General features: G+C 38.9%; 1 protein-coding gene across 1 annotated transcript; it reads left to right on the forward strand.

The window, feature by feature from the left end:
- The first annotated feature begins 49 nt into the window (after nucleotides 1-49).
- Nucleotides 50-12,340, forward strand: kcnn1b (potassium intermediate/small conductance calcium-activated channel, subfamily N, member 1b). Its single transcript, XM_088077629.1, has 10 exons — nucleotides 50-1,922; nucleotides 3,704-4,783; nucleotides 5,416-5,847; nucleotides 6,155-6,250; nucleotides 7,172-7,590; nucleotides 8,268-8,409; nucleotides 9,313-9,423; nucleotides 9,747-9,874; nucleotides 10,015-10,084; nucleotides 10,383-12,340. The coding sequence occupies exons 2-10, from the start codon at nucleotides 3,719-3,721 to the stop codon at nucleotides 10,668-10,670; spliced, it is 2,751 nt and encodes a 916-aa protein (XP_087933755.1). The 5' UTR covers nucleotides 50-1,922; nucleotides 3,704-3,718; the 3' UTR covers nucleotides 10,671-12,340.
- Nucleotides 12,341-12,374: the final 34 nt, after the last annotated feature.

Genomic DNA, 12,374 nt, shown 5'->3' on the forward strand with positions numbered 1-12,374 from the left:
AGTTCATCGCCAGAGTTAGATATTGACATCAAATCTCGTCAGAGATACATCAACTTTTCCCAATTAAAAAATGGTCGCTTCATTGCCTTATAACTCAAATGTAGAGAGAAGTTGTGCAGCCACTTTTACAGTCTAACAGATGCTCTATAAAATTTCATCAGCACAGAAAAACTAAATATAAAGCCGTCATGTTTACACAACAAATCTGGCTCTGTAACTTTACAAAATTATAGGTATGTTTTTGTTCTTGTCTTAATCATGTCCACACCTCAAACTGTGACTGAATAAGGTTCACCTTATCTTCTCTAGCAGGTCCTCTGGCCCTCAGCCAGCATCAGCTGCAAGGTCCTATTATGCTATCCTAAGACTGTCCCAGGTTATGATCCAGACATGCGGAGCTCTGTTGATGCTTTGTTTGAAGTGTGGGATCATGCTGAATTTTGCATGGATGCAAAAAAACGTTTTTTAAAATTGTCATATTAAGTGCAGAACAGGGCCATGCACTGCTACTTGGAGATATTGCTCTCGTCTTAAAAACAAACAAATAACTTAAATCCAGTTAATGCAACAACACAGGTTAAATCAGGGAAACCCTTCGTGTTTATTTTTTCTTTGCTAACATTTCCAGAATTATTTTGATTAAACAAAGCCATAGTAATGGTTATGCTGTTGAATTAGTTTTGCATTCATTTATATGGCCAGCAGTGGTGTCCAGTGCTGCTGCTGGTCACAAAGGTTTTCTCCAGCACAGCAACATTCACATACTGAGCTGCTGAGGCAGCAAGCTGTCGGCTTTGTAGGTCTGTCAGATGCCAGGTGGAGAGACAGAAAGCAGGAATAAAAATTAAGCTTTAGTAGCCTCAAATGTAAGTAACAGGTAAAAAATAAAGATAAACAATTTAAATATATATCTGCAGCGTTATTTGGGAGATGGGGTTTAAACATGAGAGGGATCAACCACAGGCCAGGAAATTTACAGAGCAAGTTTAGCCATTTAATACAGATTTTAAATGTTTGGGGTATGCTAAAAAAAGTTTTTTTTTTTTTTTTTGCAATAATCATGACAGGCAGTTATGTCTCTAAAAGCAGTTGTTTTTTTTTCATTTATGCATTTCCATTGAAAGGCATAATAATTAGAATAATTCCATCAGACAAAACAAACACTTGGTACTTGGTTGAAAAAAACACCACAACACTGAATCTAGGTTTTGAACATCTGAGGGGATGAACTTTTAAACAATTGTATTTCTTTCACATATTTTTCACAGAAGTATTGTAAAGTTGTTTATTTAGCTTGATTTGTAAGGACATGTCTGAGGAGATGTTCCACACGCATTGCACAGGCTTGATCCATTCAGAACCAGATTTTAAAAAAAGCACTTTTGTCCAGCCAGGCTGTTGTGGACGAGGAGATAAGAGCCTGTGCGAAGGCCTTTGAACCACAGAGCTTCAATGACAACTTCAACTGACCTTTTATTTATTTATTTTTGCATTGAAAGTGACCAGCCCCCCCTTTTCCCCCCATAGCAACAAATCAGTCCACCCCCAATTTACGGGGATTTCTTTGAGCTTGTGCGTGTGATGTTCCGTCTTCAACACTCTGATGTTTCAGGTTTTTGTTTTCCTGCATCCCAACCTGTTGCTGCAGCCTCCCACCCCCTGTCCATTTGCATGGTAACCCTTTACCAGGCCAGCTGCTGCTGCCCTTTTCTTTCTTCATGGTGAATCCTAATCATTACTTTCAAAGGGAAGTGTCTCCAAAGCTCCTTTATCAAGTGTTCGCACTGGGAGGAGGCAGGCTGCTGTCCAGCACCCACTCAGACTGCTCTTCCTCTTAACTCTTTTCTTCTGCAAGCTGGGTGCATTTCCAATTAGTGACCTGCTGTTTCACGTTTGGATAAGATAACCTATGGAGGAAGAAGGTAAGGATCAGCAATGGTTGTGGGGCTATGTTCATATACTGTTTTTATTTATGAAGAAGACAATTATTTAAGAAAACGAGATGTTAAATTGCAGTTGAAAGGTTAAAATGATTAGCATCCATGGAAGATGATACATGACTCAAAGAGCACATTAAGATAAACGGGTTGTCATGCTGTTATCTTTCAGTATTCATAATTATTCTGGGTTTATTTACTCAAGATCATTTGTGAGAAAACATAAAGCCATAAACCAATGACATGAAAATTTGTAATCTTTTTTGGCAGACCTTTCGGAGTTAAACATTAAGTAATAGAATGACATCTGCTATAGAAATGAAAGGATAAATCAGCCCTTTGTCCAATAATACATTTTTGTGGGTTTCAGTGGTCATTGATGATCACTGACTTGAGGTCTTAGTTTCTAATTCTTTTTCACAGTTCTGTTTTAACTGTAAAACTAACAAAATAGTAGATAACGTGAAGTTACATCACCTTAAACTTTTATAGATAGTTTTAGCACCATAACACTTAATTTTAAATTATGAATCTTTTCTCCGAAATGACAGGCAATTTCATTTAATTTGTATATAATGTTTCTTTACATGCAAACTCAAAGTGCAGTTGAAAATAGGATGAGTATAAATCTGTGGGCTTTTCTGTTCTCCATGTTCGGAAAACTAAGGGGGGGGGGCATCTGCTTTTGACAGAATGATTAACATTCATAACCAGCTGAACACACAATTTGAGATTAAGCAAATTGTTGCTTTTATAACAGTGATCATTTGGCCTTGCATAAATACTTATTATAAGAATAGTTTGGGTTTTTTTTAATCTAGATGTTTGACACTAAGCAAGACCATTATTTAGCCAAAAGACAAACCAAAATCATAAAAATACCACTTCAGATAGAATATTTTATTTCTAAAGCATACAAACATTTGTTTCTTTTGTTTCCTGTGAAGACAAAATTTAACTTCAGAGTTAAGAAGATTTGTAAACACTTTTCCAGGGTTTATACAAGGTACTTGAGGTGCTTGGATTTAACACTCGGGAATATAAGTCCTAATATACCTTGAAAATCAAACATTTTTTAACTTGATCCTTGAAACCGTATTTTAATATAATTGAGAGGACAACAGAATGATAAATCATTTTGTAAAATTTATCAGGGAATGGTTTTAACCAGGACGTAAAAAACGGCCGTGGTTGCGGTTATTTGCTCATGTACTATTCACAAAGAATGGATGGTAACACCAGTAAATAATCAGCATCAGGATGTTTCACTAGCCTGCAAAACACTCACACTAGAGCACCGTCAGCCATTAGTGCGTGTTTTGACCTGTAATTCGGCAGTTAATAAATGGCAATTAAACAAAAATAAGTTCGTTTTTGGCCTTGGTAGAATGTTTGCTCCATTTCACACTTTTCTTGCCACAGATGGTTGTGGTGAAAACAATTTCATCCTTGAAAATAAAAATGAGCGCTTGAAAAGTCCTTAAAAGTCCTTGAATTTGACTGGCAGACGTCCATATGAAACCTGCTTTTTTATGTTTCTATACCACTTGGGTAATTTTTGGCTCTGAAAATCCCTGCTTTGCTATGTTTGTGCCTTTTATGGGCTATATTTGAAGCAAAAAAGGAGAAAAAACTTACTTGTATGATGTGCACATGATTCAGCTGTAACATCCTGATTTTCAAATATATTTCAATATCTTCACAGCATGTCATCCTCCTCCTTCTCTACTTCCCTCTCTCTTAAATGATCTGTGATCTTATTTCAGCTCCGTAGTGATGCCATGAGGTTGATTCTGGTTAAACCCACCAACGCAACGCAACATCTCGACTCAACAGGGGAAGTTTTCCATGATGGGGAACGCAAGCATTGTACCTCCAGTGGTTCACCCTCTCCGACAAAACCTCCTGAGGGGATGCATGATCGATATTCAGTTACCTCTGTGGAAGCATCCTCTTCCCTGCAGGAGATGAGTCTGTGCTGTGTGTCATCTTCACCCCATGAAAGATCTGTTGGAATCAACCCAACAAGAAAAACCCGAAACCTAACCTTGTCACAGCTGAGTGACCAGGACTTGCTGCTGCTGTGTAGCCAGGTTAGCAGCGTAGGAGATGATTCTCCCTCAGCAGAGAGAGCAGGAACCAGTGTGGGACATCCAACCCAAGACGACAGATGTGGTTGTTCCTGTCCTGATGCACACCAACATCATGAGGCTTCAAAACAAGGCAATGTCCATCAAGGCTGCCTCTCCAGAGTTTCAAACAAGAGAAGCCTGTCATCATCACCACACACCCTGCTTTTCTCTCAAAGCACCCAAGCTCCGACCACTTGCCAGGTTTTACCACAGCAAACAAACCAAAGGGATCTTTTGAAACCTGCGGCGAACCATCCGCAGGATAATTTCACGCTCCAAGAAGGTCAAAAGGAGCTACTGCAGCAACAGCCCTGCAATCATTTCAAACTTAAGGACAGCAGCAAAGCAACTTTATTCAACATTCCCCTGAACTCAGTCGAGTGTGCTGAGACAAATCAGAAGCTCCACCAGCACCCTCCATCTGCAGACCTCAACTGGAGGGAGATTTTTGGCAAAGAACCACTGTTAGTTCAGCAAAAGCGAGACTCTCAGTGCTCGATGAGCGGTGATCGGACCTGCAAGTCATCTGAAGATCCTTCCATCATTCTCAAGTGCCGCCACCTCCCTTACAAGCCTTTGACCAGCACTCCGCGGGTGCACAGGTCGTCCACTCCAGCCAGTAACAAAAGTGTCCATTCCTTCTCCACCAGCCAGTATAGCTCACTTGAGAACCAGGATTTAGTGGAGGAGAGAGTTAGACAGCGACAAAGTCAGGTATATGGATTTTCTTAAAATGTTGTAGTTTTGTGACCTTCAGTGAACCTTGTAGAAGTAGTTGGCAACTTTGCAAAATAGCAGCTTTAAACTTAATTACCTTTGTATCTTTAAAAACACATCTCGACAGACATCTCACCAGTCTGTAATTAGAAGGTAATGAAGGAACAAGGCCAAAAATCCAAATCATCAGGAATGAGGAAAGGTATAAAACAGGCAAGAAGGCACAGATCAACAATTCAAAAGGCAATACAATAGAAATGACAGGATATTTGAAAAGATCTTGTTACAATGAGAAAATATCATATTACAACATGAACATACCTTATTTTAACAAAAATAGCTTGTTTTACTGTGAAAACATCTTGATATAATGTGAAAGTATCTTGTTAGAATACAAAAACATCTTGTTTGAACGTGAACATTTTTGAAAATGTGAAAAACATAAGATTATAAGAAGAAACTTTTCATGTTATTACTGATATTATCAAACTAGACATTAAAATTTAGGGCAAGTCTAGCTATTTATATTTTATAAGAGCTTTTTTCTTATTTTGCCAGTCCCCTCTCTCATCATACAGTATGTTTTTTCTGATTGATTGCATGCCCTTTGCCAACTGTCTTTCTTTTAGACCAACTCTCAGCACCGCAGTGGATCCAGACTCTCCTTCCCTAAACACACTCCTCCACCTTCCTCCACCTTCCATGCTGGTGACACAGTCAATGGGGATGCAGTGCGACCGCTGAGCAGCCATGGCACTTTAAGATCCAGCCTCACAGACCTCCACTCAGGCCAACAGCCTCTTCATCTCCTTCACAGTGCCATCCTGGAGGACGCCTTCTCCAAAGTCATCAGGGAAGATTCCAGTAAGGCCAACAGTGAGACCAGAGAGGAAGGCAGTGTACCACAGAAGAAGACCAAGGACATTAGCTACCGACTGGGTCAGCGAAAAGCTCTCTTTGGGAAGCGTAAACAGTTGAGCGACTACGCGTTGGTCTGTGGGATGTTTGGTATAATTGTGATGGTGATTGAGACAGAGCTGTCGAGAGGATTTTACAGCAAGGTACTGTAGTCGTCACACTTACTGTAACAGAAATCTAAAAAGTGTAATGTACAGCAGACAACAAAGTTTCACAGACTGCTCTTTAATGTGCCTCTACACTGACTCAAAAGGAATGAATGTCCTTTCTGTCGCATTTAAATCCCTTTAAATGACCCTGTTAATGCTAGCTTAACAGCTGTGTCACACTCTGAGGGCGACATAAACAACTTTATTTTTTAAAATTAAAACCAGACATCTCCTACTTTATTTGTTTTGGTCAATCAGGCTGCACTCACTGTGCCCATGTTTTTGTCTCCAATATTTACAGGAGTCCATATATTCATATGTACTGAAGGGCCTGATCAGCCTCTCTACTGCTGTTCTTCTGGGACTCATTGTGATGTACCATGCAAGAGAAATACAGGTGTGTGGATGCATTAAGAGATCTTCAAGCATAGTCTTTGGTTTCCTTGGAAACCCTTATTATCATCCAAGAGAATTTAACTCTTCAAGGTCTAGTGCATAACATGTAGTGGCATCTAGCAGTGAGGTTGCAGAACTGAAACTTCTCTTGTGTGCCAAGCATGTGGGTGAACCATGGTGGCGAAAGCGAAAACTGGAATGGCACTATCTAGAGCCAGTGTTTGAGTTGTCCATTCTGGGCTCCTGTAGAACCATGTCATGTTTGGCATTTTATCCAAATGGGCCAATAGATTTTCCACTGCATATGTGAAACAATATTTTGTAAAAACAATTTTCCCATGACTTTTGTGCCGAAGGATGTACCACAAAGCAGATAAACAACAAGTTGGTTTTTTTCTTTTTCTTTTTTTTTTACCAGTCAGAGTATTAACTTAAAGGTCCATTGTGTAGTGTAGTGTATTATTACCTGAAAAGAAAGCATTGTTGTGTTTTTGTTATTTAAGAATGAGCCTTTTATATCTAAATATGTAGCCTGTCTCATCCATTAGGATCTTCAAGTTGATCTACAGAAGCCCAGAATGGAAAAACCAAACACTAGCTCTAGATAAGGCCTTTAACATTCTTATGTGACCTAAAAGCCTCCGTATGTCCTCCTACACATTTGAGAGGCAGGGATGAGAGGAGGACTGTTCAGTTGCAGTCTTCAACCTCACAACTAGATGTCCACCAAATCCTCTGCGCTGGACTTTTAACGCTGAGCTTAAGTAAATCAACTGTTATCAATAAACAACTCAATGCATCACTGAAATATTAAAATCTAAAGTCCAAACAATTACATTTATCACTGATATTCCTCTGCTTTTGCAGTCAGTTGGGTCATTCAGTATGCAAAGTTCCTCATCCGTAAGTCTCCTCTCTGCAGCTCTTCATGGTGGACAACGGAGCAGACGACTGGAGAATAGCAATGACCTTTGAGCGGATTTTCTTTGTAGTGTTCGAGCTCCTCATCTGTGCCATCCATCCAATCCCAGGCCAGTATGTGTTCACCTGGACTGCTCGACTGGCCTTCAGTTACACAGCATCAGTGGCGGATGCTGATGTTGACATCATCCTCTCCGTGCCAATGTTCATGCGCCTCTACCTGATTGGTCGGGTCATGTTGCTCCACAGCAAGCTGTTCACGGATGCGTCCTCCCGCAGCATCGGGGCACTCAACAAGATCAGCTTTGACACTCGTTTTGTCATGAAGACTCTGATGACCATCTGCCCCGGCACAGTCCTGCTGGTCTTCAGCGTGTCCTGCTGGATCATTGCAGCATGGACTGTACGCGTGTGTGAGAGGTATCAACCCAAAACTTCTGGACCTCTCATTCTTACTTTTCTACCTTTAGTAACCAACAGTGGAAAAAAGTACCTATACTCAAATACAATTATGTGGTGCTTGTGCTATACTTTAGTTTTAAGTATTTTTTATTTGCTGCTTTATACTTTAACTTCCCTATACTTGTTTGATTACTTTAGTAACTAGTTACTTTCCAGAATCAGAATAAGGGAATATAGGGATATTATATAGGGAATTTACCCAGCATTATATTAAGCAATAAATAAAGAATACCTATACATATATTAATATTAGCCCTATATTTACCAGCTGTAATACTAAAGTGATTTACATATTGATGTATCAATCAAAAAAATAATCATAATCCAATAATATATGATACTTTAATTTGATGGTAATACTACTTTTACTTCAGTAAAATTTTTAGAAGCATGACTTCTACATGTTAGAGTATTTCTGCACTGTGGTATTGCTACTTCTACTCAAGTAAAAGATCTAGTAAACAATGTACTTAATTATCTTATGTTTGAGTATTTTTTATGTTGTTTCAAATGAAAACTATTACATATAAGAACCATAATTAGTGATGGTTAACTTGTAAAACATCTTACTTGTTATATCTGAACAAAGACACAGTGTCTCTCAGCCTTTACCTCCAGGTGTCATGTCCCTGCAGGTATCATGATGCACAGGAAGTGACCAGTACCTTTCTCGGAGCAATGTGGCTGATCTCAATCACCTTCCTGTCCATCGGCTACGGCGACATGGTCCCTCACACCTACTGTGGGAAGGGGGTTTGCCTGCTGACAGGAATCATGGTGAGATTTGTAAAGACACCGTACACAGACATGTAGTGAAAGCTAAACAGCATTCCCACTAGAGCGACGTTACCTGCTATAGTATGGCAACATTTTTTTGTCCTTACATTTATAGTACAACTCTTAAATTGCACTTATTATTAACATTATAAAATGATAAACACAGAACTAGGCATGCACACTTTGGGATTTTTGCTGATATGCTGACATTTTCCAACTCATTTTTGGCCATTTTGCCAAGTTTTTTCAGAGCAGAAGAGAACCACAATGGTGGAATTCATATATTATACCCACTCTTATTGTAATGAATGTGTCACATGTGTCAAATGTAATGCTTTTCAAATGTCCACAGTAACAAGGCAAAATAAGTAAAACTACATTAACTTAGATTAAATATACAACATGCCATATTTATTTTTATGTACAATTTTAAAACATGATGCTTTCCCTGAGACAATACCAAGAAAAACTATTACAGGGATACTAGGACTGATTAAAGCTGATTAATTAACGCGATATCTTATTGGCCTGTCACGTTGTCAGAAAACTTAACTATAGACCAATGCCGATATTTCCTTTCAAAGTCCTTATCTGCAGATACTGATGAAGTGCCAATATTATTGTGCATCACTACACATAACAACAGTTTTCTTAAAATGCAATCCATTTTTACATGACTGGAGGATGTGTATATGTAGTTTTGCTGTATTTTTAACACAGTTTACCTAACACTTTTCCATTATTCAAGATTAGGATTTTCATTAATTCTTGGTAACTGCGGCTTGAAAATGTTTTACAAACTCTTCAGGACCAGAATAAAGCTGACTGTAATATCGGTGTAGACATGGATGATAGTAATGTTCTGTGCCACAGTGCCACTAACCACTGCTCTTCTCTCCTCAGGGAGCGGGCTGTACGGCTTTAGTGGTCGCCGTTGTTGCACGAAAGTCAGAGCTCACCAGAGCTGAGAAGCACGTCCATAACTTCATGATGGATACTCAGCTGTATAAAAAGGTCTCATATACACATAGACATGGACATTTATTGTAGATTATTAATAATATTTGTAGTAAAAAGTGTCTGAACAGCACAATTTTTGCTTTTTTTTGAAACATTAGGTCACTTTACAGTATTCTCTTTGTCTGGTTTATGTCTCAAAGAGCTTTGCAGAGGAACCTAATCAACGAAATGATGAGTAACAGTATACCAGTAAAGTAAAAATAAGAAAACAGAGCAAAATTCATAATATGAACATAACTTACTGTAAATGCTATTGGAAACAATTCTTTACATTTCTCCTCTGCAGCTTCATCTGCATGCTATTCTGTCCTTGTCAGATTAAAAACACAGCAGCCAATGTGTTGAGGGAGACATGGCTCATCTACAAAAACACAAAGCTGGTCAAGAAGATTGACCGTGCCAAAGTTCGCCACCATCAGCGAAAATTCCTGCAAGCCATCCACCAGTAGGTATAAATATGTCCACCTGGGAAAGCAGAGTTAAGACTACAGAAACATCTTCAGTTTTTATTAAGATGAACTGTAGGCTACTATGCATTTGTTTTACTTACACAAACATGTCTTTGGTTCTGATTTTCAATTTCAGGCTGCGAACTGTCAAAATGGAGCAAAGGAAGCTAACTGATCAGGCCAACACAGTTGCTGACCTTGCCAAGGTTTGTGCAAGCATTACCTTTCAGTGATTTTGAAAAATCAAAACATCAGACTAAAAAATTAAAGCCTACCTCCACCCCCCTCCAAAAAAGGAAAAAAAGTCTTCTTAATTGTGTCTCTAACAGAGTTGAAAACAGAACATACATTACATTTATTTTTTATTGCCTTTTCACTTTTACTATCAATAAACACACCACCACACAAAAATCATTTATTAATTCCTTTACTTATCCTGATGTCTCTTCAAATGAACCTGATGTAAATCCAGATGCATAAACCACCCTCCCTGTTGCTTCCCAGACTCAGAACATGATGTATGATCTGGTGTTGGAGCTGCAGCATCGCAGCGAGGAGCTGGACAGGAGGATAGCAGCTCTGGAGGAGAAACTGGACTCCATCCTTCTCAGTGTGCAGTCGCTGCCCATTGTGCTTTCTCAAGCAATAACAAAGCTACAAAAGGATTTCCTGGACGACTTGGCCTGTCGTGTCCACTTCCTGTCATCCTCCCTGAGCTCCGAGTGCTGCTCGGTCCCTGCCAGGCAGCTCTGTCAAGGACCCACCACACAAGAGTCACCAAACAGCTCATAGACCCCACTCAGTGGCTTGCCTCTTAGTTGCAACCTTTTTTAAATGCTGGGTAGGATTTTCTCAACATGCACACTTTTTTTTTTAAGTTTTGCGCTGCTACACCTACAGTTACACATTCAGCCCTGGGAGTTGCAGCTACTCACACTGAGCAGCTCCACTGAGAAGGGAAGTGCCTCAGTCAGGGGACTCTAGAGGAAGGGAAGAGTATAATTCATTTGTTCTGCTCTAAGTTTCACTGTTAATCCAGCGACTGAGGTTTTAGATACAAATAGACAAGACTAGTCAATACAGCTTCCTTCTATCTCACCCCAGAGATCCATACAACTAGATGATTGGCACGATATTGCTACAAGGGGAATTACATTATTACTCACTATCATAAAATCTCTTATTAAAACAGCTTATTTTGTACAGTCTAGTTGAGTTTATATTTTATCAATTAAATAAACGAGGAAAGTCTTTTCTCCTCATTTTTTCGAGCTCACAGACCTAATCTGGATAAGCGTGACTCGTTTTTGCTCAACAATCTGCTATTTTGCTTTATTCATTAATAAAAAATTTGACACAATGGAACTGGAAACGATTCTCGAAAAATCATGGACAGCAGCTTTAATTACTGATTATTAATTGTTAATTGTCGTCACTGTCAGGCTGCAATGCTGAACCCGCGGTGACAATGATGAGAGAGGCTCTGGTCACATTCGTCCAAGAGTTGTTGTTTTTCTGTCCCAGTAAGACAATGTTTTCTGCATTTTACAGTAAACAAATTCCTCCTTTACAAAAGGTTACTAGGCATTGAGAGCAGACTTTCTAATGTTTATGATTTCTTTCAAAGCAATAATGGTCTGTTGCCGGCTAGGATTTAAGAGGTGAGAGGCTCGGAGAAGTGTGGTTTTAGATGGTCAGACAAATTTGTTATGATCGTGCCAAATGCCAGGCTAAAGCCCAGGGGGCAAAAAAATGTTGTAGTCAGGGCAGCTAGACTTCAGATCATCTGCCTGAAGTTCAAACATTTAATTAACACTGCAGTTGCTTCATTACTTTTTCATACATCCTTGTTTTTTTGTTGTTTTGTGCCTAGAACTTCTGTATTGTGATATGCTGATTCTTGTAATGTTTTCAAACAGTATTTTTACATTCATCTGAAGACTTTAGTTACTTTACAGATTAAGATTTTTTTTTCACAGAAAACATAGGAAGAGTTTGTTAAATAGGCTATGTTTTGTTATACATTAAATTACAGTTCATATAAGTACAACTGCAATGATTAGTTAATCAATCATTCAACTGACAGAAAAGTCTTTATATATATTACGTTTTGTGGGTAGTTTTCTTCTTTGTTTTAGTAAGAGTTTGGGAGTATTTTCCACCTTCAAAAATATTTTTTGTTTTTTCTGTATAATTTTGAGTGTTAATATTGTGCGTGTCCTGAATATACTTTTACTACCTTTACTTCAGTAAAATTTTCAATGCAGCACTTTAACCTGTAAAAGTATTTCCACTGTGTGGTAATGGTGCTTTTACTTAAGGATCTGAATAACCTTGACTTCTTCCACCTCTGCACATCCTACACCTGCTTCTTATTTCCAGTGCTCCAGTTTGTTGACCTCATTCATTTTCAGCTCCCGCCAAGCTAAAGGGGAGGTAATTGCGCATCATTAATTAATCGACATAAGTCAATCGGGCACCTCCACACAAAAGTTC

This window comes from Plectropomus leopardus, chromosome 5 (genome assembly GCF_026936395.1).
Source record: "Plectropomus leopardus strain MGB_pleo_1.0 chromosome 5, ASM2693639v1, whole genome shotgun sequence".
Taxonomy (NCBI): domain Eukaryota; kingdom Metazoa; phylum Chordata; class Actinopteri; order Perciformes; family Serranidae; genus Plectropomus; species Plectropomus leopardus.

Excerpts from the sequence above, each read along its gene's own strand:
- kcnn1b (XM_088077629.1), top strand. The coding sequence starts at position 3,719 with ATGAGGTTGATTCTGGTTAAACCCACCAACGCAACGCAACATCTCGAC. Across the intron at positions 7,591-8,267 it reads ACTGTACGCGTGTGTGAGAG|GTATCATGATGCACAGGAAG; the intron begins GTATCAACCCAA and ends ATGTCCCTGCAG. Across the intron at positions 9,875-10,014 it reads TTCCTGCAAGCCATCCACCA|GCTGCGAACTGTCAAAATGG; the intron begins GTAGGTATAAAT and ends TTTCAATTTCAG.